General features: G+C 42.4%; 1 protein-coding gene across 2 annotated transcripts in view; it reads left to right on the forward strand.

Moving 5' to 3' along the window:
* The first annotated feature begins 4907 nt into the window (after window positions 1-4907).
* Lemd3 (LEM domain containing 3) overlaps window positions 4908-19457 on the forward strand; it is a 56582-nt gene continuing 42032 nt past the window's right edge. Inside the window, exon 1 of one of the 2 annotated variants that reach the window (XM_029542284.1) lies at window positions 4908-6564. In XM_029542284.1, coding sequence (XP_029398144.1) covers window positions 5013-6564 — 1552 coding nt within the window. In that variant the 5' untranslated portion in view covers window positions 4908-5012. The remainder of the gene's footprint in view (window positions 6565-19457) is intronic. The other variant, XM_021204794.2, reaches the window with a different exon arrangement.

Here is a 19457-nt window from a genome sequence, read left to right on the forward strand (position 1 = left end):
ACCTACACTAATAGACTGTGGAATTAAACATGAACAGAGACTTTGGTGGGAACAGACCATTTTCAAAGCATAGCAGCTAGTTATGAAGAATCCAAGGTTCAGTTTGCTACATAAAAGCTCTAGGTATTGGGAGAATAGCAGGCTAATCTCTCTCTCTCTCTCTCTCTCTCTCTCTCTCTCTCTCTCTCTCTCATTCATAAATTTCTTCAACAATTCCAATATATAGTTATCACATGATCTGTTATTCCATTCTGAAGCACACACTCAAATATTTGAAAATGGATCCTTAAAAGTCAATGTTTATGGTGACATTATGAACAATAAGCAAATGTAGAAATGGCCAAAATGCTGGCCAATGGATGAATAGATAAATAAAATGTGGCCAATCTATAGAATCATATTATAATTTTTATATATAAGTTAGATATATGTAGGAGTATTACAAATCAAGACTTGTTCCAACATGGATAGATCCTGAAAACATTATGCCGAGTGAAGGGAGCACGATAGGAGGTCACATGACTCTTAATTCTGCTTGCTTAGATCTCATGACCTTTGAATCTATTTACCAGGAATATACAGAGAAGCTTTATTCATAGAGACAAGAAACTGGTAATGGTTGCTTGTAGGTAGAACAAGGACATGTGGCATGATGAAAATATGTTGGGCCAGGTGTGGTGGTACACGCCTTTAATCCCAGCACTCGGGAGGCAGAAGCAGGCGGATTTCTGAGTTCAAGTCCAGCCTGGTCTACAGAGTAAGTTCCAGGACAGCCAGGGCTACACAGAGAAACCCTGTCTTGAAAAAACAAAAAACAAAAAACAAACAAAAAAAAAACCACTCACACTATTGTGTAACTGTCACCTGTATAGTCCCAACTTTTTTTTTTTTTTTTTGGTTTTTCGAGACAGGGTTTCTCTGTGTAGCCCTGGCTGTCCTAGAACTTACTCTGTAGACCAGGCTGGCCTCAAACTCAGTAATCCTGCCTCTACTGGGATTAAAGGCGTGTACCATTGCCGCCTGGCTGTGTGAGTGTCTTAAATGCCATTGGTATACTTTAAAATGCTAGTTTTATCTTTGAGAACTTCATTTCAGTAAGAAGAATAAGCTAAAATCAAAACTAAATCTATTGATCTGGAGAAGCAGAACTAGTTTTAGTACTACTAAAGAATGCTCTTCTACGAGATAAAAGCATGAATGGTATCTTAGATTATAATATTCTATGCAAAGTTTTTCAATGAAAGCAGATGCCATGTTTTATAGAACAGCCAATCATAAATGTCTCCCTCAGTCAGATCTTCAGGATCCATGGAGCCCAGTAAGCCTGAGATCGTATTCCCTGTTAACTATCTGTTACAATTAAGATACAGCTCCAAACTTTAAAACTCAGCCAGTCTGGAAGCTGGCGTGAGATGTACTGACAAATAAGGTGCAAGGCACAAATGAGTCCATGTGATATTCAATGCTATGGACTGAGGCTGGGGAGGTTCTGAGGAAGCAAGGTTCCTGTCTGCTTAAACACCAAGACCAAGGGAGGTTACAACCTATAATTCCCTAGGATAAGTCATGCCCTCAGCATCCTCAAAGAAAGGGTTTTGTTGTTGTTTGTTTTATAGACCAAATGAGATCATATCTTCCAAGACTTCTTGTACAATAAAAATTTCCATATTGGTATAATTGTCATAGTTTATTGATGTGTGGCAGTAACTTACATGTGCATTCTGTACTTGGACGTTATTTTCACATACTATTATGTATTATTCATCATTCTCATAAAATTCTTTTTTTTTTTTTTTTTTTGGTTTTCCGAGACAGGGTTTCTCTGTATAGCTCTGTCTGTCCTGAACTCACTTTGTAGACCAGGCTGGCCTCAAACTCAGAAATCTGCCTGCCTCTGCCTCCTGAGTGCTGGGATCTCATAAAATTCTTAAATATTAGTTATTCGCCAAGTAGGGAAGAGAATATTGTTAAGACTTTAGAAGAATAAATTGAGATTCTGAGAGCCTAAGATTTGCTCTTGGGTACATAACTTTGAGACTTGAGACCTTTAGTTCCTAGTTCATTCAAAACCCAAAGTATTGAAATGACCAAGAATTGTAGTTACTAAATCTTTTGGTCTTCCTTAATTTATAACATGATTAATTTCTCAGGCAAATTCTACTTCAGTGTATGCCGCTGTAGTTTGTTTGTTGTTACATGGAATTCTCAGGAACTGTACAACTAAAACACACACACACACACACACACACACACACACACACAATGTCGGACTTTGTATTACTAACACTTACTGAATTTGTTGTTACATGGAATTCTCAGGAACCGTACAACTAAAACACACACACACACACACACACAATGTCCGACTTTGTATTACTAACACTTACTGAGTGTACACTGGGCATCAGATCAGACATGGCATTGAATAGCACATGGACATTTAATCCCTGTGAAGAATTCTGTGTATACAGAAAGGAAGGCTCAGAGACATTAAATTTACCAAAGTTCCAGATGGAAATATAAGTTGGTATTTAAAAGTTCACAGTAGGAACAGTAGATACTGTATTATTACTTTACACAGTGCTAAAACAAAAGGTCTGACCATAGGAAGTTAAGGAAGGAAAGGTTTATTTTGGCTTATAGTTTGAGGCCAAAGTTCATGGCCATCAAGGAATAAAGCAGGAACCTGAGGGGGCTGATCAAGTGCAACCATGGTCAGGGAGCAGAAAGGCTGAATGTTTTGTTCTCAGTCCACTTTCTGTTTTGTATCCAGTCTTGTATTTGAGGCCATTGGATGGTCCCACCCTGTGTTAACGTGTGTCTTCTCATATCCTTTAGACAAACCTTTGATAGCCCATAGACAGGGTTGTCTACATGCTCAGCTCCTAGGTGATGTTTACCTCCAGTCAAGGTGACATTGTTAACCACCACAGACCCTTGGGATTCCTACCTAATGAAGCAGCAGGGCAGAGAGCAAATGTTGAACTGAGACGAGTTGCAGCAGAAAGGATAGGGCTCGTACTCAGTTTTGCTAACATCAAAGCTCCCAGATAACCCCTTTGTTATACTGAGACATTGGTCCAGTAAGATTATGGTCATTTGAGTCTCCACTCCAAAACTTAGGGTAATAAATTTGGGTCATCCTAATCACTATGATATCATGTATCCAATACTCTTGGTGTCTTGCTTTAACAGTTGTAGAGTCAGGAACATTTGTGACATTGAAGTCTCAAGAAAAAGGGAAGCCAAAAAAACCCAAAAAACAAAAAACAAAAACCAAGAAAAAGGGAAGCCATCCTTTTTTTTTTTAAGATGTATGTATGTATGTATGTATGTATGTATGTATGTATGTATGTATGTATATGAGTACACTGAAGCTGTACAGATGGTTGGGAGCCTTCATGTGCTTGTTGGGAATTGCTTGCTCTGGTCAACCCCATTCATTCAGTTCCTGTTTGCTCTGTCCCAAAGATTTATTTATTATTATAAATAGGTACACTACAGCTGTCTTCAGACACACCAGAAGAGGGTGTCAGATACCATTATGGGTGGTTGTGAGCCACCATGTGGTTGCTGGGATTTGAACTCAGGACTTTCGGAAGANCAGTCAATGCTCTTACACGCTGAACCCTCTTGCCAGTCCCAGAAGCCATCTTCCATATGAAAGCTTTGTTTTGAAGACAAGGAAAGATTTGCTAGAAATTAGGAATTGAGGTTATTCAGTATTTTTTTCTGCTACAGGATGCTGGGTGTTGAAAAGCTAATATCTAAGCTTTTGACTAACTTATTCTGCATAGATGTTTTAAGTTATAGGGTAAAGCAACTCAGACACAAATTACTGTGATGTTTCATACATGGTGCTAGAATTGCCTAGTAGCTTCTAGGGCTTAAATAGTCAAGGATACTAGCTATGTCAGGATTTGATCAAAGGGAAAGCACGCTTTATCAAAACCTCTCTGGGACTCATCTGTGCTTTGTGAACAACAGGGTAGGATTCCCAGTTAGTATTAGTTTCTTTGGGGGTGGGGCAAGTTTGGTGACCTCAGCAGGCATTTTCCCCATGCCCCTGAATTTAATCTCATTCTACTGGTTGGCAGTTCACTACCTCGCTCAACAAATGCTTACTGTGCTTCTAGTGTTGAAAATAATAGACACAAAGTTGCTCTGCACAGGGAGTTTACAGCCAGAGGGGCAATAAAAATATTTCAAAATAAATAAAACATTTATTAAGTATTGTTTGGATAGGCGTGTATTTGCACGGTGAGCTTGTCTTTCTTCAGTCAAAAACGATTTCATAAGATGGCTCTTTCATTCCTCCAAATAGTGACATTTGACATATGACACACGACGACGTATGAGGTCATCGTACTTAGGTTAGAAAAAAAAAAAAGGACAAAAAGTTAATTTCATACACCCAAGACTTTTGAAAACTGTACTACGAACGATCTATATTCCATGTCTCCCCAAATCTCCAAAGAGCAGTCTCTGAACAGGCATCCGGGGAAAGTCACTTGGGTTTTTGCTTTTTTTAAAAAAAGAAGTCAAACGGAAAGGCAAAATGAAAAATGAACCTAGAGTCAGACATCAAACTTGCCGATCCAGGCTCGCTCGCGGGGTCCCCATACCGCGCCGAGCCAGCCCAGTGTCGCCATGAACTTGAGGGCCGAGCCCCCTTCCACGCCCGCGGCGCGGTGGCAGGACCCCGGGGGGGGAGGTCAAGGTGTGGCTGCGAACCCGGCGGGGGCGAGCGGCCGGCGCTCGCAGGCGCGCGGCGGTGACAGGCAGGACCTTGGCGGCCGCCGGGGCCAGCGAGCGAGCGAGCGCGCGCGGTCACGCCGACCCGCGTCGCTCAGGTGGCGCCTTCCCGCTCAGGTGAGCTCCTCCCGCGCCTCCCATTGGCCGAGGCGGCCGTGGCCGGCGCTGGAAGGGCGACGCAGCCCGGTCTAGTTCAGGGTCTAGGGCGGCGCGTCACTTCCGGTAGCGCGGAGCTTGTAAAACACCCTGGAGAGAAAATGGCGGCGGCGACGGCGGCGGCGGCGGCGCCTCAGCAGCTCTCGGATGAGGAGCTTTTCTCTCAGCTTCGCCGTTACGGCTTGTCTCCGGGTCCCGTGACGGAGAGCACCCGGCCGGTCTACCTCAAGAAGCTGAAGAAGCTTCGCGAGGAAGAGCAGCAGCAGCAGCACCGGGCAGGGGGCCGCGGCCACAAGACGCGGAACAGTAATAACAATAACACGGCGGCGGCGGCGACGGCGATGGGGGGCCGGGCCGGCTCCGGGGACCTCGCGTACTTACGGAGCCCCGCAGGCCTCGGCCGCCTGTCGGCCTCGGCTCCGGAGAGCCCCGTGGCAGGAGGCTCCGGGGGCGCGGCGGCCGTCCCCGCGGCGGGCAGCAAAGTGCTGCTGGGCTTCAGCTCGGACGAGTCGGACGTGGAGGCCAGTCCGCGGGAGCAGGCGGGCGCCGGCGGCGGCGGCGGCGGCGGCGCGCGGAGGGACCGGGCTGCGCTCCAGTACCGCGGGCTCAGAGCCCCGCCGGCGCCCCCGGCCGCGGGCGAGGTGACGGGCGGCCACCCGGGCGAGCGGAGGAAGCCGCACTCGTGGTGGGGGGCGCGGAGGCCGGCGGGCCCCGAGCCGCAGCCCCCGGCGGCGGGGAGCGACGGCGCCGCGGAGGACGCGGACGAGGAGCCGGCGGACGGCGAGGACCGCGACCCCGAGGCCGAGGAGCCGCTGTGGGCCAGCCGAGCCGTGAACGGCAGCCGGCTTCTCCCCTACAGCTGCCGGGAGCACTACTCGGACTCGGAGGAGGAGGAGGAGGGGGAGGAGGACGGCGACGTGGCCCCGGCCAGACAGGTATTAAAGGACGACTCCCTCGCCCGGCATCGACCCAGACGGAGCCATAGTAAGCCGTTCTCGGCGCTGACTGCTAAATCTGGCGGCAGCCGGCAGGAGACTTCGGTTCAGGGAGGGGGAGCACTCGCGATGAATGACAGGGCGGCGGCCGCCGGGAGTCTAGACAGGAGCCGAAACCTCGAGGAGGCGGCGGCCGAGTCGGGAGGAGAAGGAGGAGGAGGAGGAGGAGGAGGGTGCGATCAAGTGGACTCCATTCCTCGATACCGTGCCGGCGCGAAGAAGCTGGCCCCGCTGCTGTCGCCGCCGAGTCCCGATGGGGACTCCACCTTGGAGTCGCCCACGGGGCCCCTCCTCAAAACCAATAATCACATAGGCGGCGGGGCCTTTGGCGTGGATTCCCCCGTTCTGTTTGCCAACAGCCTCCCTCCCGGGGCCGTCGCCGCCGCGGCCGCCCCTGGCTCACTCAGGATCAACCACGCCAACCATACTGGCTCCAATCACACCTACCTGAAAACCGCCTACGGCAAGCCGAAGCTCTGCGAGCCCGAAGAGGAACTTCTGCAGCAGTTTAAACGGGAGGAGGTGTCCCCGACGGGGACTTTCAGTGCTCACTACTTGTCGATGTTCCTCCTAACCGCTGCCTGCTTATTTTTCCTAATACTGGGACTGACTTACCTAGGAATGAGAGGGACGGGAGTACCCGAGGACGGAGGACTCAGTAAGTATTAAGTAAACCGCCCCCCCCCCCCCCCCCCACACACACACCCGAGGGCCGGATTACCAAATGCAGCCTGCCTAGCGGTGACCTTGACCTGCAAGAAATGTACTTACCAGTGAAAACTAAGGCAGAATTCCTGTCACGTCTTTCTTTTGAGAAGGAACACTTATTGCCAACATAAGAATGATGTCCTAGGGCTGGTTTTCAAGTTTTTCCTGCATGGTTCAAATTTAAAACAACTTAAGAAGACGACATTGTAGGCCTGTTAGTAAAAGGAGCTTGAGTGTCTTCATTTCTTTTAGTTTTAAACAGCAGCAGATGTCTTGCTGGTGAGTTTTGAAGTGTTGCCGTTTTAAGGCGGGCCATACATGCAGTGTTCTCTTTTTAAATGAGTTAGGGTTCTAGAAGAGAGCGTGCTGTTTCTTGAAATCCTGGCACAGACAGTATAGGTAGTTCTCGAAGTTCTTTAAAGAGAATGAATGTTAAGAAGGCAGCAGACACACCTCCCAGTCCACTTCTCAGCCCACTCTCACTCCTGAAGGAAGTCATGGTAGCTTAGCAGGGGACCTTGGAGTCAGCCGTGGTAAAGGACTGTAGGCAGGCATGTGTGTTCATTAAGCCAGCATCTTCCTCCATCCTGAGCACTGAGTAATCAAGACAACAGATCACCATTGTGTGCCCTGTGAGGACATACAGATGAAGTAATTGGTGTGAGCTATTTTAGATTGGTCACGGGGGGCTACCTATTGAGCATTGTAGAGAGATGACAGAACATTGCTGGGCAAGGGTCACAGGAAGGACTTGAGTGGAGCACGAGATTTGCTGTAGGTTACTGTGGTTGGAACTTCTTTTTCTAATGGACAAAACCATGTTGCTGTTGACTAGGATGAGGTTTAATAAAATAGGAGGTTTAATAGACTGTTAGGTTTCTTAGTGTTTCTTCCCATGCCCCCTGGAGATTTTTCTCCTAATAGGAATTTAGAGCAGTATGATTTGTAGTTATAAAGTTGTCTTCCTAGCTACTTTACTCCACAGTAATGAGACACTGTTAACAGTAATGGGATAGTAATGAGACACTGTTAACAGGCAGAGTAGTAGGAGCTTTGATTTCAGTATAACTAAGTCCAAGGTAGTAAACAAACTACTGTTTATTAGTAAACAAATAGTAAGCAAAAGTCCAAGATAGTAAACAAATTACTATTTAATAGTAAACAAATTACTGTTACTGTTTAATGAGGTTATAAGAGCAGCCAGCACTTCAGTTGGCTCTCTGGGAGCAAGAGTGATCTGTGTCCTGCCTTAAATGTTTGAGAGGGGAAAACACACACACACACACACACACACACACACACACTCATTCTCTCTCTCAATCAAACTCAGGAAATGACAGAACCTGTCTTTGCCTTTCTTTTTCTGACCACTGTGTCATCTGTCGGCAGTTATCTTAAACCTAAGTACTTTACATAGAGTGTCTTACTCAGTCTTCAACAACTCTCAGGAAAAGGTGTTAACTTCATTTTGTGAACAGGATAATGAAATTCAAGTGAGAAGTGTCTATTTATTATGGTTTCAGATTCTTTTCTATATGGCAAAGCCCATTTTCTTAATATTTTGTGTGTCTTTTGTAAAGTGTTATAGATAGGAGGGTACTTTTATTGTGCTTAAGAGTAGAACATTTGCCGGGTGTGGTAGCACATGCCTTTAATCCCAGCACTCGGGAGGCAGAGGCAGGCGGATTTCTGAGTTCGAGGCCAGCCTGNTCTACAAAGTGAGTTCCAGGACAGCCAGGGCTATACAGAGAAACCCTGTCTCGAACCGCCCTCCCTACCACCACCAAAAAAAAAAAAGAGTAGAACATTTGATAGGATTTCAAATGGAATTAGTAGTGACTCAAATTATTAAAGGTCACTTTCATATCTGTTTCATCACTGTACAGTGGATGATTAATGTTTTGTTATGGACTTAAATTTCAAGTAGAGTTGGATAGGATTCTGGATAGGATGGTAGTTTCCTTTAAAAGACAAAAACAAAAAAACCCTCCTTAGCTTCATTCATAAAAAAGCATGGTACTTGGACATCCAGAATGGAAACAAGGAGTCGGATCACCAAGGGCTTGGCTGAGAGAATCAAACTAACTTCTGAGCTAAGCCATTACATGCTAAGAGGTAGGAGTATCTGCCAACCTTGTGTTGTGACGCTCAACTATTAAGCATGGGATGACCTTTATTTAGAAGTTCAAATAAAATTTGCTGTATTTCTGGTAAAGTGTGTGTGTGTGTGTGTGTGTGTGTGTGTAAAATGAAGTCATCATTACTATAAATTATATTTATGTTTTAATTGTTTTTAAATCTATATAGCATTTAATTATCATCAGTTCCGTTAAATACACTGTGAAGCAGTTGGCGCAGAAATTTGAGTCAGAGTATCCTGAATCCATGACGCACTTGACATGATGTAAGCCATAGTAGAAAGAAGTTCCTGCTCGTTCAGTTAGTCAGCTCACATAACACTGTTAGGGTTGTCAGGGTGAGCACTCACACTCCCTGTATTCTGAATCGTTTGTTATAATGTCTAGCTATAACATTCATTGGTCAATTGTATGTTTAAGTTTTACTTTGAGTAATAATTTCACCAGAAGAAGATTGTAGGTTATATGTGACAGTAAGCTTTATTAGTTACTATTGAAATTATACAATATATAATGGTCTTATATTTTTGGTTGTGAGCATAGCCTTTAACAGCTGAGCCATCTCTTCCTTCATCTTTTAAATGTTTGTTTTTCTTAAGTAAAAAGTTCTTAATTATTTTGGTCTGCATTTTCTCTTTAGGATCTTTTTTTTTTTTTTTTTTTTTTTAAATTGAACTACTTTTACTCATTAAATTTCTTAGTTTTCTCTTATGTCTGCAGAATTAGGTGATAAATTAGATGATCTAAGCTTTTTCCAATTTCAAGGAGTTGGAGGCCAACCTGGTCTACAAAGTGAGTTCCAAGACGTCCAGGGCTATACAGAGAAACCCTCTCTCAAAAAAAAGAAAAAAAAAAAGGATGAAATTCTAACTTTAGAAACTACTATCAGAACACCTCACAGATTAACCTGCAATAAAGTTGTCCCATAGGTGATTCAATCATAACAGCTCACTGAAAAAACAGAAAGGAAGCAGAGTAGGTTGCCTGCTGCAGATTCATGCTTATTTAAACATCATTCTTCAACAAGAGACGGGATTCTTGTGACCATTTGAAGAGAGATGAAACAAAAAATGAGTGTAATTATATATTCCCCTCTTTCTTCTTTTGTACTCATTTTTGTTAATTTATAACAGGGATATTAGCTCCTTTAATAGCCTTCCTCCTATTTTTAACATAAATATTAGATGTGTTGTTTTCATTCAAATGATATGTATAAGTTTTACTTTGAAGTGCCTACCATGCTAAGAAATTTTAAACAACATAGTGTGTGTTGAACAATATATGGATGTGTAGTAGATGAAATCTTCAGAACCTACATCCTAGAAAAAAAGGCAGCATCTTTAGAGAGCTGGAGGAGGGGAAGTAGCTAATACTACATACAGTAGTAATACAGTAATACTACATACAGCGGGCCTTTCTGAGGCGAGGACACATGAACCAAGGTCAGAATTGCCTAGAGGGTTAGCCATTGACAAGAAGAGCACTCTGGCAGATAGAACTAGCTTGTGTGTTGAAGGGCCAAGAAGACTGCACGTGGGGGAAGTTACAATGGAGGAGTCTGAATTTTAGTGGCATCATTATGTACTAAGCAACTTGTATTTTCACTTAACATTATAGCATAGGTATCCTTTCCATGTACTGAGTCTAAGTGTAAAGGTATATTTTAAGACTTTCTCTCACCACAGGTCTTTTTTTCTTCCTGTAAAAGTGTTAAATCTGCTATCCTAAAAATGTACACTTCCATATTCTACTTCACCACTGCTCTCTTCGCAGTCAAGAGTCTTTCTCCACTGATCACTTGGTTGTGTTTGATCTGCAGTCAGGAGTCATTCTCCTCCACTGATCACTTGGTTTTGTCTGCTCCCTGCCACTCTACCCCCAGCAGTTCTTCTTAATCATTCTTCAGTCACCTGTTAGCCAGCTTTGATTTCTCTCCCCTTGGGTTGCTTCTGCACTGCAGCTCCCTTGGATATGCACTCCTGCAAACTTGCACAGCACCAATGTCTCCCAGCTTTCATTTTTGCGTAGGCTTTAAAGGTTTAGTCCTTGCAACGTTATCTTCAGTGCCATCCTTCCTGTTTCCCTGGGGTGGGTGTTTCATCCATTCTTGAGGTCTTGCCTCTCAATTTGTATTCTCTCATAAATGTCCCTTCTGAATACACATCTTTCAGATGTCCCAAGTCCCAGCCCCGTCTGTCACCTTGGTACTGTCATCCTGTTTTGGCCTCCCTCTCCTTTGATTTGATAGTGCTGCTTCCATACATAGCCAGAGCTCAGAGAGAGAGACTGGAGTTTGCCTCAGTTTCTTCCTTCCCTTCACCTTACCATGTTCCATCCTGTTGGTATTTTGATGTTCAGTAGCTCTTCTTTGTTTTCTTTGGATCAGCCTTTTTTGTTGTTTTGTTTTTCGAGAGACACAGGGTTTCTCTGTGCAGCCGTGACTGTCTTGGAACTTGCTCTGTAGACCAGGCTGGTCTCTTGCTCAGAGATCCCCCTGCCTCTGCCTCCAGAGTCCTGGGATCAAAGGTGTGCTCCACTGCTGCCTGGCTCAGTCTTTGTTTCTGTCACTTCTGTTCTTATGTTAGCTTTTGCCCAAACTCTTTCTAGCTGAAAGATCTGTGCTTCTGGGCAGTACTTTTCAATCCATCTCTGTGCTAGAGAAGAATCCTAAAGCATGGTCTCTCTTGCTTCAGAGTACCCTGTGACTCTCTCTTACTAGTCAAATTTAAATTTGATTCTAGTTCCTGTCTACCTTCATTTCCTACTAGACAATGAGTGTGTAATGGCATTTTGTGTCTTTAAACGTATTACCCATTCCTTGGTAATAGTTTCTTTTTCTCTTTACTATTTATCTTAAAAGTTTGCCTTGTGAACTCAGACACTTCATCCTGTTTATCTAAGTTTGGACCAGCATCACTCAGAAGAACTTCTCCCCCCCCCCCCCAATGAGAACAACTTCCTTCATAGAGTCCATTACCCCATGAGATTGTATGAGCCCACCATGCCAGACAGCTTAGGCTCTCTTGGTTAGTCTTTGTAAGTCAGATACAGGCTTTATTATTCAGTTGTGGGTTTGAATTTCAATTCTCTGTTCTGTGACTTTACTAGAAATGTAATTGGTGTTAAAAAATGAAGGTGTTTGATACCTCCATGGGTGGGGGTGGCTTTACGAATTAAATGAGATTATTTATTAAATGAAGTGTTTTGTGTTCTTGAAGCTAGAAATCACTTTAGTATTCTTGGCTCTTAATGAATAAGTGATTACATATAAAGTACCCAACACAGGCCCTCTGTATGTGTAGTTACACATCTATAGATTTAACCAGCTACCAATCAAGAATATTTGACAGAATTTTGCATCTAAACGTGTACTTTGTTATTGTCTAAATAGTGTGGTACAATCGCTTTACATAGCAATTGATATAAATTTATTTTCAGTTATTTACATAGTATTTTGCATTAAAAGTACAGAAGAGGGATGAATGGAGGGTGTATACAAATACTATGCCATTTTACCTGACAGACCCCAACAGTTCCAGATTTTCAGTCCAGGAGTCCCATTCTTCATGCAGACTTGAGAAGCACTAAATGTACACTGATGGGCTCTGTATGTCTCAGATTTTACTCCAATAAGAGTCTATGAAAATAACTCATTCTCACAGACATTTAGACTACATCAGGATCAGTGGTAGGAAGTGGTTACGAATCAGCCTGAATCCCAAGTTTGGACTTGGTTTAGTAGGTTAAGCAATGGAAATCACAGAGGATTTAGATGGAGAACTGACACAGTCAAACTTTCCAAGAGGGATGATGAGGTGGTCTAGGGAGTGCAGCACGACAGACTTAGCGAGGAGAGCTATGATAAATAAGCATGATGTTGGTCGGTAATTGGGAATGGAGTAGTAGTAGGGCTTAAGATAATTGCTTTGAAGAAAAAAGTATGTTTGTTGATTGTTCTTTATTTTCTGTGTTCAGAATCAAAAGATTATTTTGTGGTCATGAGCCCAAATGACTTAGGAATATTGATACCGTGGAGAAGAGTTAGAGATGCAGAAGAGGGCTCCTGTTTGGAAAAAAATGTGTAGAGAAACTTTTAGGAGTGTTTTTCAAGTTCAAGTGGAACTATCCTTTGGGTCAAGATAGAAACGTGGTTGGCGTAAAGATGAGAGACTGGTGCTGCGTGTGGGTGAATGCGGGACTGTCCAAGGCCGAAGGAGTAGCTAGCTTTTCAAGTACAAGTGTCCCACTTTGTGAGTGGTAGTTAAAGACTTTCAATCTTCAGAGGAATACCGACTAGCGGACTCTAGAAGTTGGTACCTGGACATGGGGTTAAAACTTTTGAAAAAATGCTTGTAGTTATTTGTGAAGAATGATCAGAAAACAATGTTTTTAGACCTAAGATGATTCCTGTAAATCCAAGATGTGTATTATAACTAGTTTGATGATTTTAGAAACTAAAAAATATTTCTCTATGAGAATGTGTTTTGAAAATTATTTGTAGAAAAACTTAAATTTATGAAACACCGATGACAGCTTGTTTATCACCATGGCAGTAAGCAGTTTGAGGGGATAATGGTATAGAGAGCCTGTGCGTGAGAATTGGCATTGTCACTTACCAATGTAACAGTCCTCATCTGTTGAATGAAAGTGAGGAATACAGAAATAATACATACAAAGCTTGCTCTGTGGCTGCAGTAGTGACAGCACTTAAAACCCTCTGCGTGCTGTGTTCCAGGCAGAGGACCAAGCACTCATTAATCCTCAGATGGGTGTTTCCCTAATGTAGGATGGACAGACAAGGAGAGTCAAGGATCCTGTAGGCAGTCCTGCGTGGGGAGGGTTGGAACTTGTAGTAGCTGTTAGTCACCATGCTAGATTGCCTTTATGTGTGTAAGTACATAGTACTCAGTTCTTGTTTGTGACCATTATCCATAACATGATGAAGAGCATGGGTGGGTTATGCAGTTTAGTGTGTGAGATCCAAGAACTGTTAAGAATAAGAAAGTACAAAATTATACACAACTATTAGGGACTGTATGCAACCATTCTCACTTAAAGAGTTTAGATTAATTCATAGGTATATGGGGAAGGGGTGTCTGCTATAATACAAACTATAGTGTATAATATATAAAGCCATAATATGATACTTTCTAACTTTTAAAATAGTTGTACAGTCATAAAAGTGGTGGGAAAGTAGTCTTCTGATGTGGATTCCCAGTATACAATTCCTAATTGTTTTCTAGGGTTTAAATTGAGGAAGAGGTTTAGATACATAGTGTATGTGGTTTTTCTTTTTGACTAAAATTTGTGTTGCCCATTTATGTTTATGTTTGCTCTAATGGAAAGGAAATGCTCTAAAGTGTGGTTATGTATACTTTAAAAATTAGGTGTTGAAGGGTTGTGAGGACCTAGGCTTTTGTTTCTATGCAACAGTGTTTGAACTTGTACATTGTAACTTTCGAAACATAGCTTGAAAAAAAATAGTTCTGCAAATTTGAGTGTCGTATGGTAAAGCTCACCAGAACATGTAATCTCTGTACTGGGGAGCTGAGCTATCCCAGGGCTGAGTGTTAGTGTGGGTTGGTCCTTCTTTCCATCTAGTTTTTGTACCACAAGTTTCTTAAGTGAGGATTCTGTCTATAAATTGTATAGATTGTAATATAGATATTATTTTAAAATTTTTTAAAGGTAAGCTTTTTGGGGGAAGGAATACAGAGAATAAATGTGCCCCAGATGAAGATGTCATAAATCTGAACATTTGCTGCTAAGTTCAAGATGTTCCAGAAGTATTCTTAAACTTATGACAAACTGTTTTTTTAATTACCATTTCAAGTGTCCCTTCTTTCAGAATTTAAAGACTTAACTGATAAAAGGAAACATTAAGAAGTTTCTATGTATGAACACCACACTGCAGCTGTCTCAGACACACCAGAAGAGGGCATTTGATCCTATTATAGATGGTTGTGAGCCACCATGTGGTTGCTGGGAATTGAACTCAGGACTTCTGGCAGTGCAGTCAGTGCTCTTAACCACTGGGTCATTTCTCCAGCCCATGAACACCAATTTTTATGAAAGTAGTTACTACTACCCCTGTGAGAAACTGAAGTGTGGAAGAAAAAGTATCTTGGTCAAGGTCCTGCCCCTGAGTGTTAGCTAGGAGTTCCAGCTCCAGTGTGCTGTAGATACTGTGTCCTGCCTACCTGTCAGGTGGCAGTGGTTCCTGATGCTCAGCTGCTGCTGTGTTTGGGTGAGGGTGTATTTAGAACCCTTGAGCCTTAGTTTTTATAGCTATTCAAGTAAAAGCATAGTAAAGTACTCCTTATGTCCAGCCATTGAGTTTTATAGGGAATTTTACATAAATAATTTGAAGAAATTGAAATGATTTAAACTGTACTTTTCATTCTGTAAGCTAGAATTCCTCAACTATAATAGTATAATTTAAGAGACACTTGTCCAGCTCGGTGGCGTGCTTTACTAATGTTAGTAAGTAGTAAAACTGTGTGAAATTCATAGTCCTCAGCAGTGCTTTAAGCTTGTCTCTTATGTCATCTGAGTAGAAAGGGGCAGCTGTCATTGTTCCATATCATCTGATTAGCATCTTCCTTATTTCCTGCACTGAAGAAGAATCTTTTATTTTTGTCACTATATTATTATGTTATGTCCTAAAACACAACCAGAAGCTAGAATTTAATGGTGCTGACGTCAAGAAGGTGGATTGGTAACTCAGAGTTACGATACATAATGTAAATGTAGTACTGGATTTGAGGCAGAAGATACAGTTAAGCATGAAGGTGGGTTTTACTTAAGAGGTTTGTTTTTAGAGGAACAGAAATAAGAGAATGATATATAATGAAAAGGAATTATTAGGCTCAAATGATAGTGACTGGTAGCCAACAATAGCTGTTTGCATTCTAGAAAGGCTGAGCATCCTGCAGCCGCTCAGTCCACAAAGCTCTCAGCCTCTCAGCTCCCAGCAGTCTCACTCTGGCTCTGAAGGCTGGACCATACCTGACCGTGGGGGTGTAGTGTGGGTTGGAACGCCTGAGATGCTGAGCTCCCTCCTCAGCAGTTGTAGCAGCAGAAAGACTGATGCATTCACCAGCAATGAGCAAGGCAGGTAGGCGAAGCAGCACTGTATCTGGGCTGCCCACTTTAGGGAGAGGGTCCTCCTCCAGTTTACTGCTTCCTGGAAAGACCCTCAGAGACGTGCCTCAGTTGGATCTTAGAGGAAGCTGCTGTTGATCCTAGCTGAGGGACAATACCTGCTTGGCTTGGTAAATGCTCTTCAGAGAACTTAGAAAGTAGAATGAATATTCCTCTGCCATAGTGGGAAGATGAAGTATTTTATTCCAGTGAATAGACAGTCAATTAAATGGGTGTAGTCAAGAAACTGGAAGGTATAAAATGGATTTAATAAGCAGGATATTAAAATCAGACTGCCACATTAGAAGGAATTTGAAGTGCAGTAAGATCACCAGTCTCTTGGATAATTTTTGTGAAACATAATGACAGTTTTATTCCATTTTGAATTTGAAACATCAGTGCTGTGATTTTTCTTTTACTAGAATCATTCAGCAGAAATGTAGCACATATATTTAGCTAAAATTTTCAAGTAGCCACGTTAAAGCATATAAAGACATGGGTAGACTGAATACTAACAATTAACTTAATCTAGTATAGGTAGAATATGATTTTGAATAACCAGTGTAGAAATTGCTAATGGACTATTTTATGTGCTATTTGTGTGTGTGTGTGTGTGTGTGTGTGTGTGTGTGTGTGTATGTACTAAGTATTCAGAACTCAGAATGTCTTAAACATAGAATAAATCAACAGACTAGTGATCTTTCCAAGGCTCAGTAGACATATGTGGCTAGTCCTTACTGGGACAGCTTAGATCTAGGCTGCCCTGCATTATTGGTTTAATTAGATCTAATGGCTCATTCTGGGATGATAACACTGTGCTGTGCATTATGTTTTATATAATTTTTTCTTTCTTTCTTTTTTTTTTTTTTTTTGGTTTTTCGAGACAGGGTTTCTCTGTGTAACTCTGGCTGTCCTGGAACTCACTTTGTAGACCAGGCTGGCCTTGAACTCAGAAATCTGCCTGCCTCTGGCTCCCGAGTGCTGGGATTAAAGGTGTGCGCCACCACACCCTGCTGTTCTATATAATTTTACAGTTAATATTTCTATAATATAATAAAAGTTTTGCTATCAATTTACAGATACAAATAATGAGATAAACAAGTATTCTGTACAAGAGTGAATTTACAACTCTTGTGATTTAAACCCCTTCTGTTTACTACATGACAGTATTTTGAATACAGCCACTCAGAGATAAGGCAGGCAGGTGGGACTTGACTCTTGCTCCTTATTTTAAGGCACCACACGCCTCTTAGCTTGTAATGACAGTAGTCCTAGCAGCTGCTCTCATAGTCATGGGAATATTCCTCTATGCTTGCTTTACCACTTCCAGTTTAAACTGCTTTCTGTTGCTCCTGAGTGAGAGGTGTTCTGTCTGGCAGTTGGCTGTAGTGAAAGGGGAAGGGAAGGCCAGCTCCTGTTGGGAAGAGAAGCAGTGAGGAGGAAAGCTTGTATCTACCTGGCTAAGGGGTTGTTTTTAACTTTGTCAGACTTTGAGATTTCTGGGAAGCTCTTACTCAACATGTTTGAGTTATACACATTTTATATCAGTTTATTGTATATTATATAGTAGATTTTATACTTAACAGCATATCCAATTCAAGTTGAATAATTCCTTGAATTAGATTCCCATTTGTAAAGACTTTACTCACCACAGCAACCTTCTTTGTTCAAAGAGGGAAAACAGGCAGCTTTCTGTTTTGAATTGATCAGAATCATGGGTGATGTGTAATATACACCTTTAAACTTGCAGTGCTCCTTTACCATGGCTGGAACTACAGTTTGCCATCAGGGCGCTTGTTTGGTCAGTCTCCAGCAGGCCAGACAAAATGGGGGTGGGGTAGGGTGTCTGCAACTGTATTCTTTTGGTTTTTTTTTAAGGATTTATTTTATGTATAGGAGTATGCAGTAGCTACCTTCAGAAGAAGGTATTGGATCCCATTACAGATGGTTGTGAGCCACCATGTGGTTGCTGGGATTTGAACTCAGGTCCTCTGGAAGAACAGTCAGTGCTTTTACCCGCTGAGCCATCTTTCCAGCTCCCGGCAACTGTATTCTTGTAGGCTATAAGACCACAGCTTGCTTGCTTTGCTTTTTTTCGTTTTTTTCGTTTTTTTTTTTTTTTTTTTTGGTTTTTCGAGACAGGGTTTCTCTGTATAGCCCTGGCTGTCCTGGAACTCACTTTGTAGACCAGGCTGGCCTTGAACTCAGAAATCCGCCTGCCTCTGCCTCCCAAGTGCTGGGATTAAAGGCATGCGCCACCACGCCCGGCTGCTTTTTTTTCGTTTTTATTCTTCCTCTTCATTCTTCCTCCTTTTCCTTCTTGTTGGTTTGTGCATGAGTGTTTTGCCTGCATGTGTATATGTGTACCACATGCATGCCTGGTGTCCAGGAAGGTCAGAGAGTTATCAGATCCTCTGGAGCTACACAGGTTCAGGAGCCACCATGTGAGCGCTGAGAATTGAACCTAGGTCCTCTGCAAGACCAATTAGTGCTAGCCCGGGCGTGGTGGCGCACGCCTTTAATCCCAGCACTTGGGAGGCAGAGGCAGGAGGATTTCTGAGTTCAAGGCCAGCCTGGTCTAGGACAGCCAAGGCTACACAGAGAAACCCTGTCTCAAAAACCAAAAACCAAAAAAAAAAAACAAACCAATTAGTGCTGAGCCATCTCTCTTTCTCTCACTCACTCTCTCTCTCCACATCCCCACATTCTTTCTTAAAGATGTTTAATCTTTTGTTAGTTTCTATAGAGATTTAAATAAGGGACACCAGCTTTCATCACTGCCTACTCATGAATCCTAGAGGAAAATAAATAAAAAATATGTGAGCATGCTACTTGAATTTAGATGTTTTAAAAATAAAATATAATAGGATATATAGTTTGATGGAACTAAAACGGAACATATTACTTAAAGTAGAAAAATTCTGGGCTGGTAAGATGGCTCAGCAGGTTAGAGCACTTACTGATTGCTCTTCTGAAGGTCTTGAGTTCAAATCCCAGCAACCACATGGTGGCTCACAACCATCTGTAATGAGATCTGACATCTTCTTCTGGTGCTGTCTGAAGACAGCTACAGGGACTGAGGGAGCAGGGTGGACCAGAGTGAGGTGGACCAGAGTGAGCAGAGGTCCTAAATTCAATTCCCAACAACCAGATGAAGGCTCACAACCATCTGTACAGCTACAATGTGTACTCATATACATAAAACAAATAAAATAAATCTTAAAAAAGAAGAAATTCTAATAAGTCTTCTAGCCAGAACAGATATTGAAATAATATAAGTAAATAGTTTGTTTTGTATTTGTTCTTATACAGTTAACTCTACCAATGTGTCATGAGGCTTCTTTGCCCCCTGTCCCCAATTTATGAATGGTAATACTGGTTCTTAAGGGAGAAAGGATATACCTGGTAAATCAAAACTTTTAAAGTTAAGATCATTTCTGTGACATAAACCATCTTCAATTTTAAAGGAATTTTCAAAGTTGCATGCTTCATTATGTAGTGGTAGAATTTGGGAGGATGTTGTTTAGTCAAGTTTCTTCAAGTGTAAGGATTTTTTTTTTTT

This window comes from Mus pahari, chromosome 9 (assembly GCF_900095145.1).
Source record: "Mus pahari chromosome 9, PAHARI_EIJ_v1.1, whole genome shotgun sequence".
In the NCBI taxonomy this organism is placed as follows: domain Eukaryota; kingdom Metazoa; phylum Chordata; class Mammalia; order Rodentia; family Muridae; genus Mus; species Mus pahari.